Source organism: Microplitis demolitor, chromosome 7 (assembly GCF_026212275.2).
Source record: "Microplitis demolitor isolate Queensland-Clemson2020A chromosome 7, iyMicDemo2.1a, whole genome shotgun sequence".
Classification (NCBI taxonomy): domain Eukaryota; kingdom Metazoa; phylum Arthropoda; class Insecta; order Hymenoptera; family Braconidae; genus Microplitis; species Microplitis demolitor.
Window position 1 is genome coordinate 18,110,183 of NC_068551.1, and position 27,169 is coordinate 18,137,351.

Sequence of the window (27,169 nt, forward strand, 5' to 3'; positions counted from 1 at the left end):
GTTAAGTGTTTAGTGCTAGTGTAAAGTATTTAGTGTTGAGTTCGATTGTAAAGTGTTGCAAATTGCTGATGCTGATAACCTTCAAGTTCCTGACCAAAATCATCTGGAATCGTCTGGTGGCTAATAGCAGTCAAGTGACGTTTTTTTAGCTGCAATACACTTGAAGCAATTTAATTTAAATCTCCACGTGTATTAGGACACCCTTCTGCATATTATTTCCCCACCAAGGTTTGTCCAAACACTTGCGTGTTTTTTTTTTAAATATTTCAAATATTTTTCTATCATATTCTACCGTCATTTTATTTTTACGTACGAATTTTCATTTGTCTCCAATTTTCAATAATTTATTTTTCAAATATTTAAATTTACCGTGCAAGTAATAACAATAATTAACAAATATTTACTTTGGGTGCATTCGGAAAAGCTCTACCTGGAGTAGTTCGGTGCTCGCCGCAAGATTGCGCTTAAGAAAAGTGGTGTCCCTGGCAAGAAACTTATTTTAGAACTTATTATATTTTCTTTTAATTCTATCTCAGTATTTTTATAGTCAACAAAAAAATCCTTAATATATTTATGGGTTCTTAAATTTTGCGGAAGAATTCATCTCAGTTTTCTTAAAAGCAAAAAAAAACCAAAACAATTTTTCTATAATTATATTTAAATCAACTATATACACTTTCTAAAAATATTTATCCAACTATCTAAGTCATTATCCGCTCTAATAAAAAAAATAACTTCGATGAAAATTTACATCAATTAAAAAAAAACTCAAATTATCTTAATATTTATTTTTTATTTTAATTACACAATTGATCGGACGGATTATGATTGTTTCATATTCATACATTTTACAATTTAATAATATACTTCCAAACGACATATATTCTATATAATAAATTCATCTATATCGGTCTTAAATTTCTAGTACAAATTTAAACAGTAAAAAATAATAATAATGTTTCTTATAAACATTTACAAGTCTTTCGTTGACAGTAAGGCATCGCGGTGTTTATCATACATCAGATAAATAAGATAAAATGCTTCTGAACACATCAACATTATTGTAAGTAATGCATTAATATATATCGATAAATGTTACTCGATATTCGGTTCAAACAATACATTCAGATTATTCTATTTAAAAATAACAATCAATATTTTCAATAATAATAAAAAATTATACAGTTACAATAAACTAGATAAATAACCAATTAAAAAATAAACAAATATTACATCGTTTATACAATTGTTGCGAGTTATATCACACATATAAACAAAAAAATGGAGTTTATTCCATTTGACCAGTCTTATCTTTTTCATCATCGCCCACGTCAATATTAACATCAACATCAACCTCATCAGGATGAGAGTCAGGATCATTATTGCCAATATCATTGTCGTCTTCATTGTCATTATCATCATTATTATCAATATCAATGTCATTGTTATCAACATTTTGTTCAGAGACTAGAGGTATGTCCTGCTTATTAAAAACTAACGAATCCTCACCAATAGGCGCAGCAGCAGTGACGAGATTTTCAATAGACGTGGCATTGATTGGTGGAGCTGATTGATGATTGAGCAGCGAATTTGTCTGCAATGTCTGGTGGGTTTTCGTAGTACCCCTTCTGATACTACTCCGTAATAAATTAGCGACATCAGCAGCTGTCAAATTAGATGATCCGGTATTGTGTAAACGCCGGCGATTACGATCGATTGTAGAGTGAGTTCTTTCAACAGGACATCTGTCCAAAGTGTTTCGTGATACTCTGTCGAGAGTTTGTGATCCAACTCTTAGATCCATAATTGGAACTCCGCTATGACTATTCCGATGAAGATGATGGTGATGATGATTATGGTGATTATTCATAGCAACACCAACATCTGTTACATCCGGTCGCGATTCAATGGTATGAATAGTTGGTATGTCTCTTGAAACAATCGTATGATTCATTTCAACTAAAACAGTTGCGTAGTCTGGTGGCGGTGGTTGCAAAGCTGGTCTTGCACGTGCTACGCTACTTTCTCCTAAGACTGATGCTATTCTCCGTACACTTTGACGAAAACTTTGACGCAACATTTTAGCAATTCGTGCACCCGTCGCCGTCGTATAACTGGGAGGTGGTGTATACTTTGGTGGTGGGTCTTCAAAGGGTACGTCCGATGTCGTGGGTAGTATTCCTGTGTTATCGTGATTTATATTTGTCGCGCCGCTATTTCGTAACTGGGTGATACGTCGTCGGGCACTTTCGGGCTCCAGTGATGGCCGATATAGCAACTGGATTCTCTGTAAAAAAAATTATTTACTCGTTTTTAAATTATTTTGGCATTGAAATATATTACAAATATTAATAATCATAATAATCATCAGAAAACTACAGTCTATGCTACAATTCGAGAATCGTTATTGTTCGTTAAAAATTTTAGTAACTTTTTTTTAGTAATTAACACTTACATTAGCATTACAATCTTCACAATGATTATTCATCTCCGATTGTTCAGTCTAATGTGTTAGCATGTCAAAAATAAATTCCATCTTACAGTTATTTCAATCAAAAAAAAAAAAATTTAATTAAGCGCAAACAGAGACTAAATAATTTTTTATGTGGCTATTAGTTACCAGTATGATTTACTTTACGTATTAATATAATTTATAATTTGTTTGAACTGTTAACAAAGTATTGATATTATACGAAAGTAAAACATTTATTTTTAGGCTATTATTAAATTTTAATAATTGTTAGTATTTGAAAATATTATTTTTAATTCAATAAAAATAAATATTTACATCATATATAGTCACAGAAGGCATTTACTTAATAAAGTTTAAAACTTACATCAAATATATCCGGTGGTCCATTATTTAGATACCGAAAAGTTTGGATTATAGCAACTGCCGGAATAATTAATATCGGTATTAATTGCATCGATGCACCCAATTGTCGTGACCATACTGCCCAGTAATCTTTACCATTTCGTCTATAAGAATATAGTTCACGGAAATTACTGCTGCGGAACAAAGTTATGCTCAAAACCTGTAAATTAATTTACAAATAATTATAAATAATAATAATAATAATAATAATAATAATTAATAAAATCTAAATATTTACCATTAACATAATCGGTAATATAACATTCCATGTGAATGACAATAAAGGACCAGCCCAATGCTTAAGACATCTACCAGTTGGTGAAAATAATTCAGCAACAACAGCTTCCCCAGTATGAGGTCTACCTCTAACTGCAAATACCGCGCCGACTTGTACGAGATATAAAATAATAATCCACCATGCACCGCCAATTGTGTAGTCCAAAAAATAAACGATATAAATACCCCACTATAAAATTTAAAAAAAAAACGTTTATTAATAAATTTTACTATCAAATAAACACAATCGTCTAATGCAATGTGCACACAGTTTATAATTATTAATAGCAACTAAAATTAAAAATAAATCTATTTATCCAAAGCCGACGTAGAAGCCGATAGATTGCTTTGTAATTCGGTAATCTGTATATCGAAAAATAACAAATTATTTTTGGTGAATCCATCATGTCTATTTAAAACAGTGTGTGGTATAAACATGTCAATAGTTGAATCTTTTTCAAAATTTATGCTACTATTTTTACTGTCATTACTTTTAAACCGCGTAGCTGTGGTTTTAACAATTTTTTTAATATTATTATTTGAATTATCTTGATCTAAAAGTGTTACACGCGCACGAAGAGTGCAAGGCCACTCTAATAAAGGATCCCAAGGACCTTCAATGACTTTAAGACATCCAATAATATTCCTATCTTTCCACCTGTCTCTTCCGTTTAAATATAATTCCATTTTTAATAAGTAACCGTATTCTTTACTAAAAAATGTCGGGCTATTAACTACAGCCTCATATTCTTTAGCGGCGCTCATTTTCTCACAGTAATTATCAATACGCCACAAAAGTCTTCCATGCGTAATAGGTATCGCTGTAACTATTTCTTCTTTGCTGTTTTTAAAGTAATTTATATTACCAACAGCATTGTAAGATAATAATAAATTATTATTAACAACATTTGAGACCATTAATTCCTCAAGACACTTAATCGTTTTGTTTAACCGCAATTTCAATGACTTGGTTATGATTTCATGTTTGTCAATGCACTCATTATGACATTTCAATTCATCAATTAATAAATCTATTTTATCATTAAGCAATTTAAATTTACATTCAATATTTTTGTCCTCATTAAATCGTAACCCTAATTGATATTTTATATTTTTTATCTCTTGCTTATGATTGTCCCAAATATCGCTAATTAGTATACTTTCTTTAGCAACGAACGTTTTCAAATCTTTCAATTCATTTTCCAATTTTTCCATCCTCATTACACTGTCACAATTATTTGATTGCTGATGCTGATTATCATCAAGAGCATTTTTAATGATATCCAACCGATAACCAAGCGCTTGAAAACTGGCACTAGTCTTCTCTTTAACGGCGTTCAATATTTCATCGAGATTATTCAGCTTTTTATCAACATTCAGTAAATAATACTGCTGCTGTTGATGTCTAGCGGTCTCTTTACTCGATTCTTCCATCATATTTTTCCACAATCCATTCATCAGCTTAGTTATGTACTCAACATTATTCTCCAATTGGTTGATCATTAAAATCAAGTGGTCCACCGATTCCTTACGCTCATCTTCTTCGTCTTTTATCGCTGCGTTCATTGCGTTAATTGCGTGATAAATTTCACCTGCCTCGTTAACTTTATCAGCCGGTTTGTAACTCATAGATTTTGAATTATTTAATTTATCTTGACAGTTATGACAACCGGGACACTTATCTTGATGAATTATTTTATTCCTTCTCATTACATAATTACCACAACCTGTGCATTGTTCTAAAATTTCACTACACATTTGTACATGACTGTGCCAATATTTTTGATCCAATAATTCATTACAAAAATAACAATTTATGATATTTAACTTTGAACCGCTCGGAGTATTAACGTCGCTTGTACTGTTGCTATTCATTTCTTGTTTAGTTATTTTATCTAGCAACGCGCAAGTGAATTATCTGTTTTACTTTTCTTTATATTTTTTTTGCATGTACCAAGTAAATTTCATTGATTAAATCGCGTATTGATATAATATTCATACAAATACACTTGTGATTTTTATTTGAAAATTTATTTTTTATTAACCGCGTCGTATTATGTGCATTCCTGTACTGATTTGAATCATTCTACAAAGCTATAGTGATGATAACAATGAAAAAAAATGTGATAAGAGATTGTGAGATAACGGGGATTTTATCACTATTTATAAACCTTTTTTTTATTCCGTTTAAAAAAAGTTACTTGAATGAATTTAATTTGTGTTAGATACTAAATGTTTTATTGACTAGTTATACTTTGTTTTTTTAAATTAAGTGCTTACCTCAGTTGCCATTGGTAATCCAAGGATATAAGCGCAGGCACAACTAAAAAATGTTATTGTTGTTTCCCAAAGCTTCATCATTTTAGCGTTTATTGCCATTATCCCAGTTATCACACAATGCCATATTGCTAACTGTAAATAACCATTTAATTTATGATAAATACACAAATATATCAATTCATTTTAGAGTAGACTAAAATTTAATACACAGCCGCAGTTTATTAAAAATTATTTCTTTTAAATTTTTCGTAAGATTAAGGGCATTCTCAGAATTTTACTAATTAATTTAAAAAAATTAAAACCTTAATTGAAAAAAGGACAACGTTGTCGCAGTTTCGCTGAGATAGAATTTTCAAAAAATTACAATTGTTATCAATTAGGAATTGAAAAAGTTTTTTGAATAAATTTAAGCCTAAAAAGTTTAACTCCCAATTTAAATTAACTGTAGGTATTTTTTTTATATCTATATCTCAGCACAATTATGAATACGTTGCCTTTTTTTTAATTAATGCATTATTTTTTTTTTAATTAATTAATAAAATTTTGATATGCTCATGAAAGTCATTGAAAATTTTTTAAAAATAGGGGACACTGTCTATGAATAGCCTTAATTTGTCGTGAATAAAATTTGAATTAAAATATTTACATTTGAAAAATAAAATTAAGATTTAGTTTTTTTTTCTTAAGTAAATAAAAATGAATTTCTCAAAAAAAAAATTTGAAAATTTTGATGGCCCATAAAATCAGCAAAAATGATAAAACAAAATTTTATTTTATTAACTTGGCCGTATTTTTTTTATAATGAAATTGAGCGAAAAAAAATGGTTAAAAATTTTAATGGCTTAAATTCACCATATGAACAGTTTTTTTTATTAGTATCGTTATAAAAAATGGGCTGGGTATTAAAAGTTCCGTGTAATCTTCAAGAGTTAAAGGTAATAATTACCTGTTGCGCGATACCAAAAAGAATGAGTATAAAATAAAATAATACGGCCCAAAAAGGCGAAACTTGTTCAGCACCCAGTAGAGCAAGAGTTGCTGGCACTAGTTCCGTTGATAGTCTGAGACTCTGATAGCCAGACTCAGCAGTCAGATCCGCACCTGGTTTTATTGTACGCTGTCCTAGAAGAAATGACGCGTGGGACATGAATCTTTCGGGCGTGTTGCCGTAACCTGGAGGCGGCGCTTGATTGATTGGCCTCATAAAAACATAACTAGATATTTTTTCTATAACAAAAAATTACAACCAATAAATAACCGAGCAATTTAATGAAACAAATTGTTAACTACATCAGATAATTAAATTTATAAATTACCAAAAGAACTAGTCGTATATGTGTACCCATGGTATCGTAAAATTTGCACACACGTATTAGCTAAAAATGCTGCTAACAGTAGTACAACAATTGTCAAAACAATTACCAGGCTGGTGTCTCGTTGAAGAAGATTCTTATATTTATTGTGTGCGGCAATCTAAAATAAATAAATAAATACAATTATTTATTTATATATTCTTAGACCTTGAAAGATTTTTTTTATAAAAATATTAACCTGCATTGCAGCAGCACCTAAAACCCCCCATGTAAGAAATACTTCAGATGAAGCAGCGACCCATGATTTACTGTTTATAAAAAATTCACTCCAAACAGTTGCCGGAAATAATTGATTTATCGTACCGGGTGGCGTTAAACCCAATAGTTTTGTACATAATATTAATGTACCGAATACTGGCACTAATGTAAATACATATACAACTTTTCCATATGATCTTAACCCTGCAAGTAAATAAAATATATTAATTAATTAAATTTTATTAATTAATTCTAAAAATAATAGTAATAATACCTTTGCTAAGAGAAACAAATACAATCATCCAAACAACGGCGAGATTAAATGCTACTTGAAATTTAAGAGTCACGACACCAGGACTCGGTTCATTTAAATGATGTCTCTGTAAAACGACTCCACTAAAATAATCAGGCACTGTTTCGTGTAATTTGTAAGATACTGATAAGTTCATTGGCTTGGTATCTTCACGATACAAAAAAAATGGTTCTGCCCAACGATATCTGTCTTGTTTTGTTATAAATGAATCTCTAAAAAAAATATTTAGTTTATTTAAATTAAAAGAAATAATGAATTTGTGGAAGATGGATAATTACCTGAAGTAAACGAACATCCAAGAAACTCCAATAATACTGTAAATACCAATAAGGGCATGTGCTACTAATAAAGCGATACCAACACCATGAAAAACTGGTGATATTTTCCACATGTCAACGGCACCGGCTGCAAGGCGTTGACCAAGACACACTTGTAATGTTAGCATTGGTATACCGAGTACCAATGACAATACTAAGAATTGTACGATAAAATTTGCTATAAAACAGATAAATAATTAGAAGTTATTCAATTATTCGTACAGAGATACATGAGAATCAGGGCAAAATGAGCCCCGAAGAAAAATAATTTAATAGTGTGAGTTTTTTACTCCGGTTCTATTATTTCTTCTAGCCCTTACGTCATCATAAAAAAATAGAAATTTTAAATGTGGTACAAAATGAGCAATCATTAAGAAATTTTTGAAATTGAGGAAATTTATGAAATTTTGAATGGCTCCCATTACCCAAGTCCGTATCGATTATTCGTGCAGTTAAAAGAATTTGGAGGCCTATTTTGCCTCCTTTTTTAGTATTTAAATTTAAAAAATAATCTTTACCTCCGAATTGAACACTGAGTATTGAAAATCGGCTTATATTAAATAAACCAAGTGTACAACCAAGACAAGCCAATGCTGGACTAAGCGCATGTGGCCATTTCCCCAATGGATTTTCCTCACTTTCTTCATCTTCATTTCCTCCCGCGCTTCCTGCGGCTCTTCGGGATCCATCTCTCTGTCTTTCACATCTATAAAAAAAAAAAATTCAAAATAATTAAATTCACATTTACCAACGGCGGGAATCTTTTAACTTTTTCTCGAACCAAATATTCTAAGATTCCTAAAGTTTCTGCAATTAAAATTTTTAAAAACAAAATACTTTATTAAAATAAAAAAAATTATTTGTCTGAGCGATTGGTTCTTGGATCAAAAAATTTATTTAAATTATCAAGTACCAAAACAAAAATCTTTTGATCCCAATTTTCAAAATTTCGTTGCTTTTGTTCCTTTATATTTAACTAAAAAAAAATTACTTAGAAATATTTATTAATTAAACGATTACTTAATCTTATATCTTATATTTAACATCAATACGTAATATTTTAATATATGCAATAAAATAACATTACTATTAATGTCACTCAGCAAAAAGTGATAATTGTAGTCAATAACAAAAACATGCTAAATAATTTAAACAAAAACTATTAATTTATTTATTTATTAATTTACACATCCAAGGTCACTTAAAGGTTGCGATACCTCTATAAGATCATTGTCGCAAAAATTAAATTGGATAAATGAGGTCAATAGACTATAAAAAGTAAAAAATAAATTTTTAAAAAAACCATATATATATATATATAATCTATTACAAATATTTGACCTTTCTCGCGATGTAACAGCTTTATATAAGAAAAAAAAATGGAATCTAAAAAAACGGCAGTCATCAAGGATAACAACAATAACAATAACAATAACAGTTATTACCGCAACTAGTTCGCGTTTCGCTTAACATTCGGACTTAAAAATAATAAATAAATTATATTACCACTTATCACATTAAAAACTTATCAATTCATTTAGTTCATATAAACATGTGATATATACAGTATTTCTATATAATTAAAATATATTAAGTCGTTATCACATCAGTAGCATTAAAAAAAAAAGTACCTTGGTCGTTGTCTCCGTTGACTATAATAAAAGTAACTCCTGCATATCGTCGTATTGTCGTAGCTCATCATATTAATATCATATCATATCTATAGTACAGCGACCGACGTCGTCGTCGGGGAGTCGCATCAGCGACCAGAGGTCGGATCGCAGTCGCAGTCGGAAAAATCGCGCGCGAAAATATTACCTCTTTACTTGATCGTGTTTGCCTGATACGAGGATTTTCCGACAGCGTCAAGTAAAGACTCACTACTTAGTAATAACAATAATAATAATACTGACACATGTAAACATTATTTTTATTCAACACATGTTATATACCTTCTCGATTATACTTATTGACACTTGTGTTTTATTAAATATATATGCAACTCAACGTACATATGCACTTGTGTTATTGAAATATTATCAACCGCATATACGCCTGGTGGACGATTAATTTATTTTATATATAGACATATATAATATATCAATATGTAATAATGCATTATTATTATTATTAAGTGGCGGTAAATTTTTGAAAATCGATCACAATTAAATTAATTAGTCAAATAGATATTTATTACAGAAGTTATTATATTATTACATAATTGTAATTAAATAACAACAACTTTTTATCTATGGTAATAAATTGCCTCTTAACACGCGCGTTTTGAATGCAATATGAGAAATTGATCGTTAAAAACACGCGGTCAGCTGATATTGATTATCAGAATTTTAATTTTTTTTAATTAGTGTTATTATTACTATAAATTATTTATTTTTTTTGTTTGTGCCATTAATAATTGTTTTAAAAAATACATTAGTACCGTTAAATTAAATTGTACCGTATGAGTAGCAGTATACGGTGATTCTTAACAACCGGGGACGATACTTAACTTAACTCGCGAGTCGCGACTACTGAGGCGATTTAATGCGTATGATATAGCTAGTGACTTGGACTACCGCCTCCTAGGCCTTGATGGTCACCGCACGTAGACTCAACCATCGCCTGAACTTGCAGCAGGTATAACTGTAAGCTGCAAGTCACGTGAGGTGACTTGTTTATATTTTTTTTACTCAAATTTTTGTATTTTTATTGTTGGTAAATTATTATATGTACACAGAATATTAAACTTTATATGACGGTAATAAATCGCTGAGAAAATAAAGACAAAAGAAATTTTGGGATAATAAATTTTTATATTTTACCTGATAAACGATAAGATTTTTTTTTAATTACAATCCAAATATTTTTTTTTTAATTATTAATCATAACAATACCCTTTATCGTTAACTTTTTAATCCAAAATTTCAAGTAAAATAATTTTTTTTTTACGTTCTTATTAAAAAATATCAGATACAAAAATTTATCTCCCATTTTTAAATAAAAATTTCTAATGAAATTTTTTTTCAAGCTTTCAATAAAATTTTGCCTGAATTTATTTTTTCAAATTTTCAATAAAAATTTTTTTTCTATCAAAAATATACAAATAATTTGAATGATACAAAAAATAGAATTCAAATAAAATAATTATTTAAAAAAAAATTAAAGTATATATTTACACGATGCAATTGATATATATATATATAGTATCTATACATTGGATGGTTGCATTCAGAGCTCTAAGTACAACATGCATTCAAGTACAGAGTGCATACGTGAGCAAGAGCACATGTTGTATAGAGCTATCAATATAGCAACAATGACAGTGCAGTATACGGTGCATGCACCGGCTACACGTGTGTTAGTTGTGTGTCCGATAGGAGTCAACACATGGAAGAATTGCAGCTGGAGAACGAGCAGAGGGGGAGGAGTGTATTGGTCGCGAGTCAGACATGCGGAGGAACTAAAAACTATAAAGTGGGGGAGCATGTGCAGCGCTTTGTGCAACGCCGCTGCAGTGAGGGTATCAGGAGTTTAGATACATAAAGAGGTGAAATGGCGAGTCGATGCAGTTTATACATATAGCTTGCAAATGCCTCTGAGGATGAGTGGTGAACATCATGATAAACATTACTCACATCATTCAACTACGCTTATGCATCCCGGTTCATTTTTTGCCCCAATAAAATAGACTCCCGTTTCCGATACTGAAAATTCATCATGCCCATTGCTCAAACTCATAAATTTAACTACTAAGGACTCCTAGGATTCCAAGGACTAATTTTAATTAATCATAAAAGCGTGTTGTGTAACAGAAAAAAAATTATTGCAGAGCTCAGCAAATTCAAAACCGTTTAATAACTGATTTTTTTTTTTTTTTGAGATAAAAATTACCCATAAACAAGATTGCAAAATTTGTAATTGAAAATTAATGAATTTTTCAATAGAAATAATTTCCATGATATATTAAATTTTAATGACTAATGGCAATATTGGAAATAAAACATGATCCTGAAGTTAATAACAATTAAAAGTTTATGGATTTTCTTTTAATGAATCAATTACGAAAAAAAAAAACTTAAAAAATGCACATGTCGAAAATTAAAAAAACTATAGGTGTAATTTTCTAAATATTTTTTTTTTTTTAAATTAACGTTATGGAAAAAAATAAAAAGTTATTAGACGTACGCTCACTTCAGTATCATAATAAAGCTGTGGAAATAATTAATTAATTAATTGTTTTTTTTATTCGAAATAAGTAAGAAGACTTTATGTAAATATGAAATTGCAAAGAATATCTTATTCATAAGACGAACGCTTTCTAACTGACTAATTGCAACGAAAACTTAGTGACTAACACCATTGGTTTGGTTGCATGGGTACCTAAAGTATAAACAATACCGCGCATACATTTATCATTCTCAGTATTTACTTTATGTGGTTTTCTGCGCACTGATACTCTAAAATTGAGTACCAGGTTATAAATAGTTTAAGTATAAATAAAATTTAGATTCAGTTTTATTTATAAAATAGTAAATAAATTAAACCATGAACAGAGAACAAAAATTGTATGACTAATGAAATTATTCAATTTAAATTTTTGATGATTAGTAGAAATTTTTCTATCAAAATTAAAAATTTTTAATAGTCAATTAAAAGAATTTAAAAGTAAAAATTTCTAATGAAAAAATCGATGCATTAAAAAAAAACTAATGAATCATTTTTAACCCTACCTATAAGATCATTAAAATAGTCTACACAGAAAAAAATAATTTCTTGGCGCAATAAAGTTTTACCTGTCCCAAGAAGATTTTTACTTGCCCCAAAAAATTTTTCGCAGTATGAATTGAAACCAAAAATTTTTTTGGGACTAGAAAAAATTTTACGCCAAGAAATTGTTTCTAGTCCAAGGAATCCTTTTTTTTGTGTCAGTACCAACTAAAAATTATTTTAACATCGACCAAATTTTATACCATATATGGAATATTTATTTGAACTTTTAAATATTTTTATTATTATTTATAATCTCTTACCTAAAATTATTACTTTTTTACCACACTAACTAAAATAAAAATACACATATAGAATTACATAACTAGTAACTGTTACGAGTTTGCATTGAAATTAATACCAATTGCTAAATCAACATTATCATTAATAATAGGAAACCGAAAAATTATTATTTTTTTTACTGATAAATTGCAACTTTTAAATACGGATAGTAATTTTTTCTAAATACATTACAATAAACAATTATAAACCATTCAATTTCATTTACCCGCGCAATTAAATATTTTTAAAAAATCCTTTCGATAAAAAAAAATTAATTCTCTGTGCCGAGTTTTCGGTAAATAAATCACAAATAATGACTCATTATTTAAAGTGAATTTAAAAAAAAGTTTATTTATTTACACAGATGCACGTGTTGCATGCAAGTGCATTGTATTGTCGCGCAAGTGGTAAGTGGAATTCATTTTAAAAACCGGAGCTACGCACTCTGGCCACTAAGTCTAATTGCATTATTTAAAAAATAAATAAAACAGACAGAGAAAGTACAGATGAGGTAAAAAGAAACTCGTGTGTCATGTCTCGTGTGCATCAACATGTGGGAATGTGGGCACTATATATTGTTACGATTATTAACGTTATCAGTTAAGTACGAAATAAAGATAAGTACATATATATACGCAACATATACGAAATATATATGTAAGTATTTTTAAGTCAAGAATAAATAAATATTAATTTTGAAAGTTTTTATTTCACGTGCTCGGTATCGTTTGACATTGAAACGGTTCCAAGGCCAGTCGTATCGTCACGAATACCCCTATCCTGATGCCCTTAAAGCAAATATATATACCTATTCCTATTTAAAATGTGTGTATATATGTTTGTGTATGTGTATCTATATTTATATATAGTCCTGCCGCAATTGCAGGCTGACCACTGGCCAAACTAGGGGAGTAATCAATATCATATCAGTATATAAGAAAAATGGGGATGAATATTTAGTTATAATTTTATATTTTTCACTATCTAACATTATGAAAATAATGTATTATTTTTATATGAGTTCTTCATATGATAGATATATAATTGGACGGATTTATAATATTTAAGTTCCGGGTTTTTGAGGTCTTTGATGTAAAAGAATTGAAGTATAAAATTAAATGTAATTTTTTAGTACAATTAAATGTCATATTATTTAGAAAAATATTTGAAGGATCAAGAGCTGTGCATAAACACTGACCCTGGGTGGTCATTGATGCGTGAAGACAACATGTAGCCAATTGACTGAATAAAACGAATGGGACAAAAAAAAATATTATATATTTTTATTAATATTTATACTTATATTATTGTTGTAAAAGACATTAAATAAAGAAAGTGAACAAGAAGACGTTATTTTATGTTTCACAAAAGCATCTCTCAACATCCGGTCGTAGGATGATGATGATCATGATGATGATGATGACGATGAGAACAAGTACGAGAACTTCTCAAGCAATAAGCTACGGACTACAAGTTATTTTATTATTATACTATGGTGATATCATTTCAAGTCTATTCACCGTAATTTATTATTTTTTTTAACATGATGAAATGATAAGTAGAAAAAAAAATTAATTTAAACTTCAAACAGGGCAGCGTTGAAGGATAACAATAGGAATAAAAAAAAAATTGTTGCGTAACGGTAAGCGGTGAAACAGCCCGTATGGAGAAATATTTTTTGACATATGGTTTATACCTACATATTATAATATTATATATACATATAAATATATACTATAAAAAAAAAATTAAAAAGAATATTTGACGCAGGTTCTTTTTTTGTTTAATTATTTTTGAATTTAAATTAAAAATAAGTATATTTATTATATACGGTCATTAAAAAATATATATAACAGTCCGGAAGAAAATTTAATCCAGAAAACTGCAAGTTCTCTGAAGCGAAGAACCGCAACAGTGCAACAGATTTCTTGTGTTCCTTGCGTATAATATGCATCGCAATTCCTAACACCGAGAAAGAATGAAAACAAAATAAGAAAAAAATATTGACCACCTACGCTAAAGAATATATATATATATATACAGCGTACATTGGAGTATACAGTACAGTGCGTTGAAACGCGAACGATTAACGGCACACCACATATATATATATATATATATATATATATATATATATATGAATGTAATGCATAAACATAACAATCTCCGCGAAAGGCGACATACACAATGCACATTGATGATGTTTTCTCATACGCCGTTTGTTTGCAATCAAAATTTTAAAAAATTTAAATAAGAATATAGACATTAAAATTCTTTGTCTACAAACAATCTGAGTAAAAACATAAATTGTTATTTAAAATAACTTTATTAATTAAATATAAATAAATAAAATTGCGTAAACTCACCGTCTGGTTGTTGGAGTTGAATTTAAATGTTGAGGAGAATTTATTCTTGTAATATTATTAACATTATCACTATTATCACCATTAGCACAATTATTATTAGTGTTATTATTTATTGATGACGATCTATTGCTATTACGCCGACATGATCTTTCAGTAACACTATTATTTCCTCTTGAACGATTAATATTTCCTCTTCTACCTCTACTACGCGGTGTCAACAAATTATCACCGGCATTAGTTCTCGCAACAATAACCGGTGCACTCGATGGCCTCAAATTTGACGGGTTAGAATTAGTGTGAGCGGCCAATATTTCCGGAGCAATTAACGCGATGTCTGGTAATGAGTTTGGGGCAGAAATGGGCCGAGATGATGAGGCTGAAGATGAGGATGCTGATGACGATGTTGAGGTTGTTGTGAATGAAGATGACTCAATATTATCAACAGTCAATGGTCTGTGAGATGTCCTTTGTCTTGTTGATCCCTGAGGAAGACGGAGATGTCGAAGCCTGCGCATCGACGCACGCATCCACGACGAACTACTGGCGGGAGAATTTCCAACACTATTAAAAACAATAGTCGTGTCTTCGTTATCATTATGATCGACCTCAAATGACAGCGGTGTTGAGTTTGAAGTAGAGGAAGTGGAAGTTGAATTGGAAGTTGATGTTCCTGCTGTTGATGTTGTTGTTGCTGATACATTATCAGTGTAATTATTATTACTATAATGATTATTATCTTGGCTTGACAACGTGGACGCTATTGATTTTACCGTCGTCGTGTCGACGGGCATGGTGATACTGGCATTTGAATGTCCACCGCTACCGGCAACTGGCCCTGCTGATGAACGCATGCGTTTCTGGATTTTCTCTAGTGTGTATTCGTTATTACGAGCACCTGGTGATGACGATGTACTCTCTAATGTTGTTTTTGTCGGTGTGCTGGTAGTGGTGATGCTCGCAATGGTGGTAGAGTTGATGGGGGTACAACTTGCAGTAGTGGGAGTATACACTGAGATTAACGACTTTGGACGACGAGATTGAATTGATAGCGAACGTTGACGCTCTAGTTCTTCAACCCACGACCAATCAACTTCGGAACATTCTGAAGATGATGTTGATGCCAATACCTCTGATGATTGCCTTTGAAAAATAACGAAAAAAATTAATTATTTTAATAATAAAAAAAAGTAAAAAATTTAAATATTAAAATTTACCCTAAAGATGATGACTTTGAATGAGTCGGTACAATTTCCTTATTAGACGTTGAAGGTTTACAATTAAATTCATCAAGTAATCCATCAGAATTTTTAATCCACAATTTTTTTTCTTCATTTCCTGCTGATAATTCATTTTCATCAGCCGCTGTAGATTTAACATCCACCTCTAAAGATGTTGAAGATGATGATTCGTCATCTCCAAGAGTCCTTGAGCCATTAAACTCATTATTATTTTCACTCAGCTCGGCATTCTGCTCCTGAGTTGCCTTTATAACAGGTTCCAGATTTTTCGTTATAACACGAATTCTTTTTATCGTTTCTGAAGACACCACGTCTATTCTTTTACGTACTGGAACAACCTGATCGTGCCCAAGAGTTACTAAAACATCACCATTGTCACAGTGTTGGCGTATCAATTTGTGTTCTTTCGTCAACGATAATTTTTGCTCAAGCCGCGGTGGGCAGACATCCAGAAGATGTTCTTCAGAATTAACTGTCTCTGGTACACGAACAATTGATACACAAGCACGGCCATCTAAATCAATTAAATCTTCTTCCTCTTTGTGATCGCTCGTCGTCAACGCCGTCGCCATTCTATTGCTTTAATTAGTCTTCAACTAATTCCTACAATCAAATTAAATTGTTAAATTACTGCCTAACAATAAATAATCAAATAAATATAAACTTTACAACTCAAAATATACTTTTAATTTATAGCTTTAAATGTCACTGCGTACTCGATTCTAGTCTGCGTTCAATTGAACACCAGACATTTATATCAAACATACATTTCTAAGTCTACATACTTAACATTCAAGTGATAATATTTTATAACACATAGTGAATAATTATCAAATACGTACAAATATCATTAACATTAATTATTAATTAATTGATAATATTTTTACTAGTAAAATTAATGATACTGAAATTAGCCGGCGTCTAATAATTTTTGGATTTTTTTAAAAACAAATTACAAAAAAAAAAAAAATATTTCGAAAAATTGCACTTATAGTTTTTTCAATTTTCTACATGTGCATATTTTTACTTTTTTTTTTCTTAATTAAATTGTTAAAAAAAAATCCGAAAGTTGTTAATTGTCTGCTACCTACAAGATAATTAAAATAATTATTCATGTACTTAAAAACTATTTATCAAAATAATATTTTTTAAATCTACTAGAGCAGTCTAAAGTGAATTTGTTTGTCGATGATTACGTGCCAAGGGTCTAGGGTTGGCCCTAATACATATAAGTGTTTTGTATGATTCATCGATTACAAAGTAAGCGTAAGAGTAGAGTGTATATTAACGCCTACTCACGCATACATACATTCAAATACAAACAAACTAAAATTCTTATTCCTCCCAGACATACACACAATACACTCTAATATATAGATACATTATTTTTTGTCACGATGATTCATAAAATCGTTAACAAAAAAACTTATGGTATGCACGTGTTTTAAATCTTTTTACTTTTACGGACAAATGTTTCGACAAAATAAAAATTTATAAATTAACTTATTTAAACATTCAAACCGAATAATTTTGTTTTAATTTTAAATTTTAATATCAGCCATATGATAAATGTATATAAAATATATGTATGGGTATAGGAGTAGGCAACAAACTTATTCACCTCGACATTGATTTTTTACTGACCACACGAGACATACAGCGAAATAAAACCTGTCGGTTAGAAAAAACTTAACTTAAAATTTATAAATTTAACTTTATTTACAATGTCAAATATATGAAATTAGTGATAAACTTTAATATATTTATTTAGTAATTTAATTTTACATTCATTAAAAAATTACTTCAAAAATTTTTTATTAAATGAATCATTTATCCTTCATGTTTATAAAGCGTTGATGAGTCAATGACCTTTTTTAAATTGTCCAGATAAACTCAAGCTTCGTAATATATATATATATATACATTGATGCGCACATATTTATACATTTATAGATGTATATATTTGAAGTAAAAAAAAAATACAGAATAAAAAAAAATAAATTATTAATACTAAAGAATAATTTAGGTTCAATAAGTCACGGTCAGCCATTTTATTCTTCTGCATTATACTCCTGAGTGCAAATAAAATATATCTTTTCTTGTATATATTTGAGCATACACAATTCATATTATATATAAATATAAATAAATAAACAGAATATTTGTTCTAGAGCTAATTCATAAATTTTTTTTAAGTCAATTTTTTACTCCGTTTAAATAAAAATTTATCTATTTACTTTCTCACAGGACATGTGTCTTATTTTATTAGTTAATTTATATATAAAATTTTAATAATATAAATATATATGAATATTAATATCAAATTACTTAGACTAGAGAAAGTTTGTGTGAAAATATTATTTCGCTTGTCATGAGGATTAACAATAAAAAAAATAAATGATACTTTATATAATAAAAATAATAATAATTTATACTTGTCACAGGATTTTCAAAACTAGACGTTGAGTTGTGGAGATAAATCTTAATTTATAAATAATTTATACAATCAATTATAATTATTTAGATTTATAAACGTATAATATTTATTATTTATTTATTCTATTAACAATAACTCAAAAAAATACATAATACTGAATTACTCTACGTCTCATAATTTGTGAAATTTATTCAAAACGATAAATTATAAAAAAAAAATATTTTAAAAAATTGCACTTATAGATTTTTTAATTTTCTACAAGTGCATATTTTTAGATTTTTTTTTTTTTGTAATTTATTTACTGAAAAAAAGTCCGAAATCTTTTGTCTGCTAACTTCAGGATCATAAAAATATATATATTTTTAAAAATACTTACAACAAAATTGGTAATCCATTGAAATTTAAAAAAAATCAACAAAATATACTTTATAATAAAATATATTTTGTTTTCAATCGAAAAAAAAATTATTTCACAGCAATAAAAATAAAATAAACGGTAAATAATATTTTTTTTATCATTTCTTTGTGCATAATAAGTGGCACGAATTCAAATCCTTTATAATAATCATGAAAACTATATACCACACGTACAAAACAGGTCGTTTAAAAGAAGAAATAGAAAATATATGTACACTATATACACGAGCAATATTTTATATTTAAAAAATTGACTATATACATATACTTTTGCTGTTTAAATAAAAATTGAACTAAAAATTTATTTGAATAACTTTATGGATTTTTAAAAATTCAAATAATGGCAAGAAATGAATTTTCTATAAATTTTTTAATACTTATTATTATTATTGTATTGTTTATTATTATTTTAAAAAGTATAGTGTACACATTTTATGGTGAATTTTACCATGGTGAAAATATTAAGTATTAATACGAAACAAGTCGGCGCGATACTAAAGAACGAGAATGAGAGACTTTAACTATGGGGCCTTTTCGGAGCGCGTGCATTCACCCATTCACATATACATATATATGTAGACATATATTTATATATAAGTACCAATACAAAGGGGAATGGAAGAAAAGTATATTGAGCCAAGAGAGCGTGATAAAAAGAGAGAGAAAGCAAAAAGAAAGAGAGAATTAAATAATCTATTGGTAGAAAATGATCAAGACAAGGATAAATAACAGAACACATATACATTTACGCGGGAGAAAGAGATGGCAATGTGTATGTAATGGATAATAGGTCAGATATATTCAGCGCACATCAAAGTAGATAAAAAACAAAATGTTTGATATATTTGTACGTATGTATGTGTGCGATTAGAAGTAAAAGTATAAGAAATAGATTTATTATTAAATGGGAGGGAAGTTGGCTAATATTCAAATAATAAATAAAATACAATTTGCGATAATGTATCTGTAGTGGTGAATGTCGAGGAGAGCTGGTTTGTGAGTATAGTAATCGAGATTGTAGGCCCATTATGGCTTCTATATATATATATATATATATAAATATATATATATATATATATATATATATATATATATATATAAATAAATATAGTTGTGTGTGTGAATAGCGGATTTCAAAGAGCGCGGGATTGGGCCCTCTCGCATTGGCGTCGAAATCTTTCAATTTTATTTATTTTTTTTATTTCTATGTCCTTGAGTTTTTTTGTTGCTTATATTTTATAGAATAGTTTTTAAATAATTTCATGGGTCTGGTGAGGATACACTTTATTTTTATATTTACAGAGATGAACTTTTGGTTGATTGGTCAAGGGCATCAAGGGTTATTTTAGAATATATATAATAAAAAAACGATGAATAGATTTATGAGTTTAGTCAGAGCTATTTGAAATCGTGGAAACGTTTCTTCAAGAGTTCGATGTCCAATCTATGTTTGCAAAGATAGTGTCCCTCGAAAAAAAGAACCGGAATTTGATATCTATACAGCTCGAACAGGCCCTCATTGCCGGGCTTACTGATGTCAACTTGTTCGAGCACATAGCAACCGTGGAATTGGGCCTCAAGTTCGTCTTTCAGTACATCGCATAGTGGGCATGGATTTTTAGTAAATAACTGAAGTCTTGGCAATGACGGGCTTGGTGAAATTGGATGTCTCCTACACGCATGGGTATTTTAATCATACATATTGACATCAATCATCAACATTAACATTAACGAAAATATTTATTCATCACTAAAAAATATAAAAGTTATAAAATATAAACATCCAAGTGTATACAAAAATAGTAAATATATAATATATTTCTTATTTTTATAAAAGTATATAATTTTATTTGTATAATTGCATATATATTTTTTTAAATTCAATAAACAACAAACGATAGACTTACAATTTTTCAATTAAAATAGATGATGCACCTCCACCGCCGTTACAAATTGACGCAACACCTTTCTGGCCTTGCTTTAATGCGTGGACTAAGTGAACAATTATTCTAGCACCAGACATTCTATTAAACAAATAAGATTATTTTATTTAAGAACTCAGTTATTCACTTTAAAAAATTATGTATAAATTATACTGACCCAACGGGATGTCCAAGGGATACAGCGCCACCATGGACATTAAACTTTGCTGGATCAAGATTTAATTGTTTTTGATTAGCGATCGCAACGGCACTAAATGCTTCATTTATTTCCCATAGCGCAACATCATCTTTCTTAACTCCAGCTTTTTCAAGTAACTAAAATAAAAAAAAAAATAAATAAAAATTTATGTATCGCTAAAAAATTATTTATATCCATGAACTCATGAAATTACTTTTGGAATAGCAAATGCTGGCGCTATCGGAAAGTCAATCGGATCAGTGGCAGCATCATGAAAATCGATAATTCGTGCCAATGGTTTGAGATTTAATTTTTCAGCAACTTCGGCAGTCGTTAAAATTAATGCAGCAGCACCGTCATTTAACGTTGACGCGTTTCCAGCCGTGATAGTCCCATTATCTTTCTGAATATAAATAATTACAATAATGACGCAAGTATAATAAATAATTATCAGTCTAACTCGAATATAATTACTTGAAAGACTGGTTTCAATTTGCTAAATTTATCAAAATTGACACGCTTAAATTCTTCGTCTTCATTTACTATCAAATCCGGCATTCCACGTTTAGTTGGTACATTGACAGGAACTATTTCATCTTCAAAAACTTTACTTCGCCAAGCGGATGCACTGCGTTTGTAACTATTTATCGCATATTCATCTTGCTCTTGACGAGTGATTCCTAATTTTTTAGCAGTCATTTCAGCGCACTTGCCCATTATGAAACCTTCGTTGAATGCATCCATCAATCCATCAAATATAATTCCATCCTCAATTAACAAATAGATATTAATTCATTAATTTTTCATATCACACTATAAATTGTTATTTAAAATTCATTAAAATTACATGTAAAGTAACTCCACCGTAAGGTGTAATGCCACGTTTCAAATAATATGGAACATTAGACATTGATTCCATACCACCAGCTAAAATAATATCCTGATGTCCGCACAGCAATGATTGGGCTGCTAACATAACACTTTTCATTCCACTTGCACATACTTTATTTATTGTTGTACAAATTGTTGATGTTAGTAGACCTAAAACCAAAATTTGTATTAAATATAAAAACTGATAACTAATAATTATTAATTATAACCCAGGTCTCTAAAAGTAAACAACAGGATAAAAGAATAATCTCAAGCATGTATTTAAATTCACAATTACTAATTTATATTAAATTTCAGAGTAAATACCAGCGAATAAAGTTGCTTGTCTAGCTGGTGCCTGTTTTAACCCTGCTTGCAAAACATTGCCCATGTAAACTTCATCAACTTGTTCCTTAGTGACACGTGCACGTTCAACAGCAGCCTGGAATAATTATTGATTTATTTATTTATTAAACAGTAGAAAAATGAGAAACTTACGAAAATAAATTACTTGTATAGCAATGGCACCAAGTTTCGGAGCCGGTATCGACGACAATGATCCAAGAAATGAACCCATCGGTGTTCTTACCGCACTTACAATAACTACATCTCTATTCAAATTTATTCTCGTACTGTAAGCTCTGCTAATAAATATTTTATTGATACCCTGCAATTATAAAATAAATTATCAAATAAATAAATTTCATTTCTCTATTAAAAAAAATAGTTACTCCAAAAAATAATTACCATTTTTATTATTTTTGAGTTATGTGAAATTGTGAAGTACTTGAAACTAAAGTTTCATATGAGCCGATCTATACAAAGTATCAACTTTTATCTGTATTCAAAGTATGCAATTATTATTATTATTCGAAGTATTATAATTCTTTAAAAAAAGTAAAAAAGTCACATTATTGCCACCGCATTTTGCATATATTACATACATTTATATTTACATACAAAAATCGCACATATATATTATATATCGCGTTAAATAGCTACTTATATTATCAACTCATATTCATTCATATATAAGGTAAAGTACCTAGTACTTGAACACCACTGAAGATAGGAGCACTACTTGAACAAATTCATATAAATTAAATTATTTAAAAATTATTGCATTAAATATAAGAATTTTTTTTTTTGTATTGCAATATTGTTTGAAAATTCAGGTAGTAATTGCAATAAATATATTTTCATTTCATATCGAAATAATTATAATTTTATTGAATTTAATGTATTACCATACAATGAGTTAACAATTGATGCTTCTCTTCTCATAAAAATGATTCAAAGTGATTGAATAAATAACCGGCAAAAATTACGTTACATTAATGTTTTTAGTGAAAAAATTCTACCAGTAATTCTAATTAATTTTACCATAAAATATACTTTTTTAAACATAACACATTTTTTATGAAGTCAAAAAATTATTTTTTAGTATTAAATTTCATCGCCTGACTATACCTCATAATTTTTTAAGTCATACTCGATACTTGAACAAGATCACGTAAAATATTCAAGTCTAGGTCCTATGTTTTTCGACCTGCAGCAGTAATTGAACAGGTTACTATAATGTGATTTAATTAATTTTAAACAATAAAAACAATCAGTCAATTATTTTAATAATCTTTTTTATTGATAAATATTATAAATAAAAGTTATTTGAAGTGAAAAGTTGTATATATTATAAAAATAAACTATTTACAATATTCGATCTAATCATTCACGCAATAGGGAACATTTTAAATGACAGTAAAGTTTGAGGACATCTGATAATTTTAGTGTTTTATATTCAATAAATTAAGTAAAATAGAAAAATAAACTGAAATATTGGAAGTAAAAATTTTTTTCAAATCTATATGTCAATATTGTTTAATAAATTTATTTGGTAATATTTATCCTGTTTGTCAAAATAAATAAATAATTTATTGATTTTCTATTAACTAAAGTATTATACATTTTTAATGACACTATATACTAGTCATTATTGAATTATATATAATTAAATTTATAAAATTAAAAATTAAAAAAGTTTAATGAGTTATTATTGATTTTTGAACTGCAATCTGTATATATCTTATACTTGTTCGAGTATTGGTCTCAGTGTATTCAACTACTGCGAATTGTGTAAATAGATTGTTCAAGTACTACTGCTTTTTAGTAAATTTTGAAAACCTTACGAAAATATGAAAGTTTTATAATATATTAATTTTTTTTTTAATAGATTGAAAAATGTCCCGATTTTTATAAATAAGACTTATTTTGTCGATTTCATTAATTTTTATTTGCCAAAATCATATTTAAATGGATTTCACTTTAAAAACTGTTCAAGTACTAAATATTTTACCTTATTTTAGACCAAATTATGAATTCAGTTGGAGCTGTTTAAAATCGTGGAAACGTTTCTTCAAGAGTTCGGTGTCCAATCTATGTTTGCAAAGATAGTGTCCCTCAAAAAAGAGAACCGGAATTTGATATCTATATAGCTCAAACAGGCCCTCATTGCCGGGCTTGCTAATGTCAACTTGTTCGAGCACATAGCAACCGTGGAATTGGGCCTCAAGTTCGTCTTTCAGTACATCGCACAGTGAGCATGGATTTTTAGTAAATAATTGAAGTCTTGGTAATGACGGGCTTGGTGAAATTGGATGTTTCCTACACGCATGGGTATTTTAATCATACATATTGACATCAATCATCAGCATTAACATTAACAAAAATTTTTATTCTTCAATAAAAAATATAAAAGTTATAAAATGTAAACATCCAAGAGTATACAAAAATAGTAAATACATTATATATTTCTTATATTTATAAAAGTATATAATTTTATTTGTATACTTGCATATATATTTTTTTAAATTCAATAAACAACAAACGATAGACTTACAATTTTTCAATTAAAATAGATGATGCACCTCCACCGCCGTTACAAATTGACGCAACACCTTTCTGGCCTTGCTTTAATGCGTGGACTAAGTGAACAATTATTCTAGCACCAGACATTCTATTAAATAAATAAGATTATTTTATTTAAGAACTCATTTATTCACTTTCGAAAAAATTATATATAAATTATACTGACCCAATGGGATGCCCAAGGGATACAGCGCCACCATGAACATTAACCTTTGCTGGATCAAGATCTAATTGTTTTTGATTAGCGACCACAACGACACTAAATGCTTCATTTATTTCCCATAGCGCAACATCATCTTTTTTAACTCCAGCTTTTTCAAGTAACTAAAATAAAAAAAAAATTAAATAAAAATTTATTTATCGCTAAAAAATGATTTATATCCATGAACTCATGAAATTACTTTTGGAATAGCAAATGCTGGCGCTATCGGAAAGTCAATCGGATCAGTAGCAGCATCATGAAAATCGATAATTCGTGCCAATGGTTTGAGATTTAATTTTTCAGCAACTTCGGCAGTCGTTAAAATTAATGCAGCCGCGCCGTCATTTAACGTCGACGCGTTTCCAGCTGTGACAGTTCCATTATCTTTCTAGATATAAATAAATAAAATAATGACGCAAGTATAGTGAATAATTATCAGTGTAGTTCGAATATACTTACTTGAAAAACTGTTTTTAATTCACTAAATTTATCAAAATTGACACGCTTATATTCTTCGTCTTCATTTACTATCAAATCCGGCATTCCACGTTTTGTTGGTACATTGACAGGAACTATTTCGTCTTTAAACACCTTATTTTGCCAAGCAGTTGCACTGCGTTTGTAACTATTTATCGCAAATTCATCTTGCTCTTGACGAGTAATTCCTAATTTCTTGGCAGTATTTTCAGCGCAATTGCCCATATGGAAACCTTTGTTGTATACATCCGTCAATCCATCAAATACAATACCATCCTAAATTAACAAATCGGTATTAATTCATTAATTTTTTATACCACACTATAAATTTTATTTCATATTAATCAAAATTACTTGTAAAGTAACTCCACCGTAAGGTGTAGTGCCACGTTTTAAATAATATGGAACATTAGACATTGATTCCATACCACCAGCTAAAATAATATCCTGATGTCCGCATAGCAATGATTGGGCTGCTAACATAACACTTTTCATTCCACTTGCACATACTTTATTTATTGTTGTACAAATTGTTGATGTTGGTAGACCTAAAACCAAAATGTGTATTAAATATAAAAACTGATAACTAATAATTATTAATTATAACCCAGGTCTCTAAAAGTAAACAACAGGATAAAAGAATAATCTCAAGCATGTATTTAAATTCACAATTACTAATTTATATTAAATTTCAGAGTAAATACCAGCGAATAAAGTTGCTTGTCTAGCTGGTGCCTGTTTTAACCCTGCTTGCAAAACATTGCCCATGTAAACTTCATCAACTTGTTCCTTAGTGACACGTGCACGTTCAACAGCAGCCTGGAATAATTATTGATTTATTTATTTATTAAACAGTAGAAAAATAAGGAACATACGAAAGTAAATTACTTGTATAGCAATGGCACCAAGTTTTGGAGCCGGTACCGATGACAATGACCCCAGAAATGAACCCATCGGTGTTCTCACTGCACTTACAATAACTACATCTCTATTCAAATTTATTCTCGTACTGTAAGCTCTGCTAATAAATATTTTATTGATACCCTGCAATTATAAAATAAGTTACCAAGTAAATAAATTTTATTTCTCTATTAAAAAAAAAATTTACTCCAAAAAATAGTTACCATTTTTAGCATTATTGAATTATGTGAAATTATGAAGTACTTGGAACTAAAGTTTTATATGATCCAATTTACGCAAATTATCAATTTTTATCTGTATTTAAAACTTATGCAATTATTATTATTCGATGTATTACAATTTAAAAAAACAATAAAAAAGTTAAATTATTACAAACACATTCTTCTTACATTACATACATTTATATTTACATACAAAAATCGCACATACATATTATATACCGCATTAAATAATTACTTAAAAGTATATCAACACTAATACATATTTATTTATATATATTATAATTCAAATTTTT

General features: G+C 29.0%; 4 protein-coding genes across 9 annotated transcripts; all 4 read right to left on the reverse strand.

The window, feature by feature from the left end:
- Nucleotides 1–687: 687 nt before the first annotated feature.
- LOC103574133 (uncharacterized) lies at nucleotides 688–20,119 on the reverse strand. Of its 2 annotated transcripts, none has more exons than XM_008553508.3 (13): nucleotides 19,099–20,119; nucleotides 16,262–16,888; nucleotides 15,048–16,187; nucleotides 8,151–8,338; nucleotides 7,594–7,810; nucleotides 7,277–7,527; nucleotides 6,983–7,206; nucleotides 6,748–6,904; nucleotides 6,378–6,658; nucleotides 5,432–5,563; nucleotides 3,114–3,341; nucleotides 2,838–3,035; nucleotides 688–2,287 (listed from the first exon to the last, which is right to left on the reverse strand). In XM_008553508.3, exons 2-13 carry the CDS (start codon nucleotides 16,855–16,857, stop codon nucleotides 1,289–1,291), a joined length of 4,611 nt encoding a protein of 1,536 aa, XP_008551730.1. In that variant the 5' UTR covers nucleotides 16,858–16,888; nucleotides 19,099–20,119; the 3' UTR covers nucleotides 688–1,288. The 2 variants fall into 2 exon arrangements, with proteins under 2 accessions (XP_008551730.1, XP_008551731.1); XM_008553509.3 differs by lacking the exon at nucleotides 19,099–20,119 and adding an exon at nucleotides 16,969–17,060.
- On the reverse strand, nucleotides 3,351–5,425 carry LOC103574132 (uncharacterized). Its single transcript, XM_008553507.2, has one exon. It carries the CDS (start codon nucleotides 5,024–5,026, stop codon nucleotides 3,461–3,463), a length of 1,566 nt encoding a protein of 521 aa, XP_008551729.1. The 5' UTR covers nucleotides 5,027–5,425; the 3' UTR covers nucleotides 3,351–3,460.
- A 615-nt stretch (nucleotides 20,120–20,734) lies between the features above and the next one.
- LOC103574186 (acetyl-CoA acetyltransferase, mitochondrial-like) lies at nucleotides 20,735–22,964 on the reverse strand. Of its 3 annotated transcripts, XM_053740836.1 has the most exons (9): nucleotides 22,878–22,964; nucleotides 22,642–22,797; nucleotides 22,458–22,572; nucleotides 22,108–22,301; nucleotides 21,735–22,028; nucleotides 21,475–21,663; nucleotides 21,240–21,397; nucleotides 21,047–21,163; nucleotides 20,735–20,889 (listed from the first exon to the last, which is right to left on the reverse strand). In XM_053740836.1, the coding sequence occupies exons 1-9, from the start codon at nucleotides 22,878–22,880 to the stop codon at nucleotides 20,880–20,882; spliced, it is 1,236 nt and encodes a 411-aa protein (XP_053596811.1). In that variant the 5' UTR covers nucleotides 22,881–22,964; the 3' UTR covers nucleotides 20,735–20,879. The 3 variants fall into 3 exon arrangements, with proteins under 3 accessions (XP_053596811.1, XP_053596812.1, XP_014295382.1); XM_053740837.1 differs by lacking the exon at nucleotides 22,878–22,964 and having other exon boundaries at nucleotides 22,629–22,699; XM_014439896.2 differs by lacking the exon at nucleotides 20,735–20,889 and having other exon boundaries at nucleotides 20,938–21,163.
- Nucleotides 22,965–24,375: 1,411 nt separating this feature from the next.
- On the reverse strand, nucleotides 24,376–27,146 carry LOC103574134 (acetyl-CoA acetyltransferase, mitochondrial). Of its 3 annotated transcripts, XM_053740833.1 has the most exons (10): nucleotides 27,054–27,146; nucleotides 26,859–26,949; nucleotides 26,623–26,778; nucleotides 26,439–26,553; nucleotides 26,089–26,282; nucleotides 25,717–26,010; nucleotides 25,457–25,645; nucleotides 25,222–25,379; nucleotides 25,027–25,143; nucleotides 24,376–24,791 (listed from the first exon to the last, which is right to left on the reverse strand). In XM_053740833.1, the coding sequence occupies exons 2-10, from the start codon at nucleotides 26,868–26,870 to the stop codon at nucleotides 24,500–24,502; spliced, it is 1,527 nt and encodes a 508-aa protein (XP_053596808.1). In that variant the 5' UTR covers nucleotides 26,871–26,949; nucleotides 27,054–27,146; the 3' UTR covers nucleotides 24,376–24,499. The 3 variants fall into 3 exon arrangements, with proteins under 3 accessions (XP_053596808.1, XP_053596809.1, XP_053596810.1); XM_053740834.1 differs by lacking the exon at nucleotides 24,376–24,791 and adding an exon at nucleotides 24,813–24,864 and having other exon boundaries at nucleotides 26,859–27,126; XM_053740835.1 differs by lacking the exon at nucleotides 24,376–24,791 and having other exon boundaries at nucleotides 24,906–25,143; nucleotides 26,859–27,125.
- Between the last annotated feature and the right edge of the window lie 23 nt (nucleotides 27,147–27,169).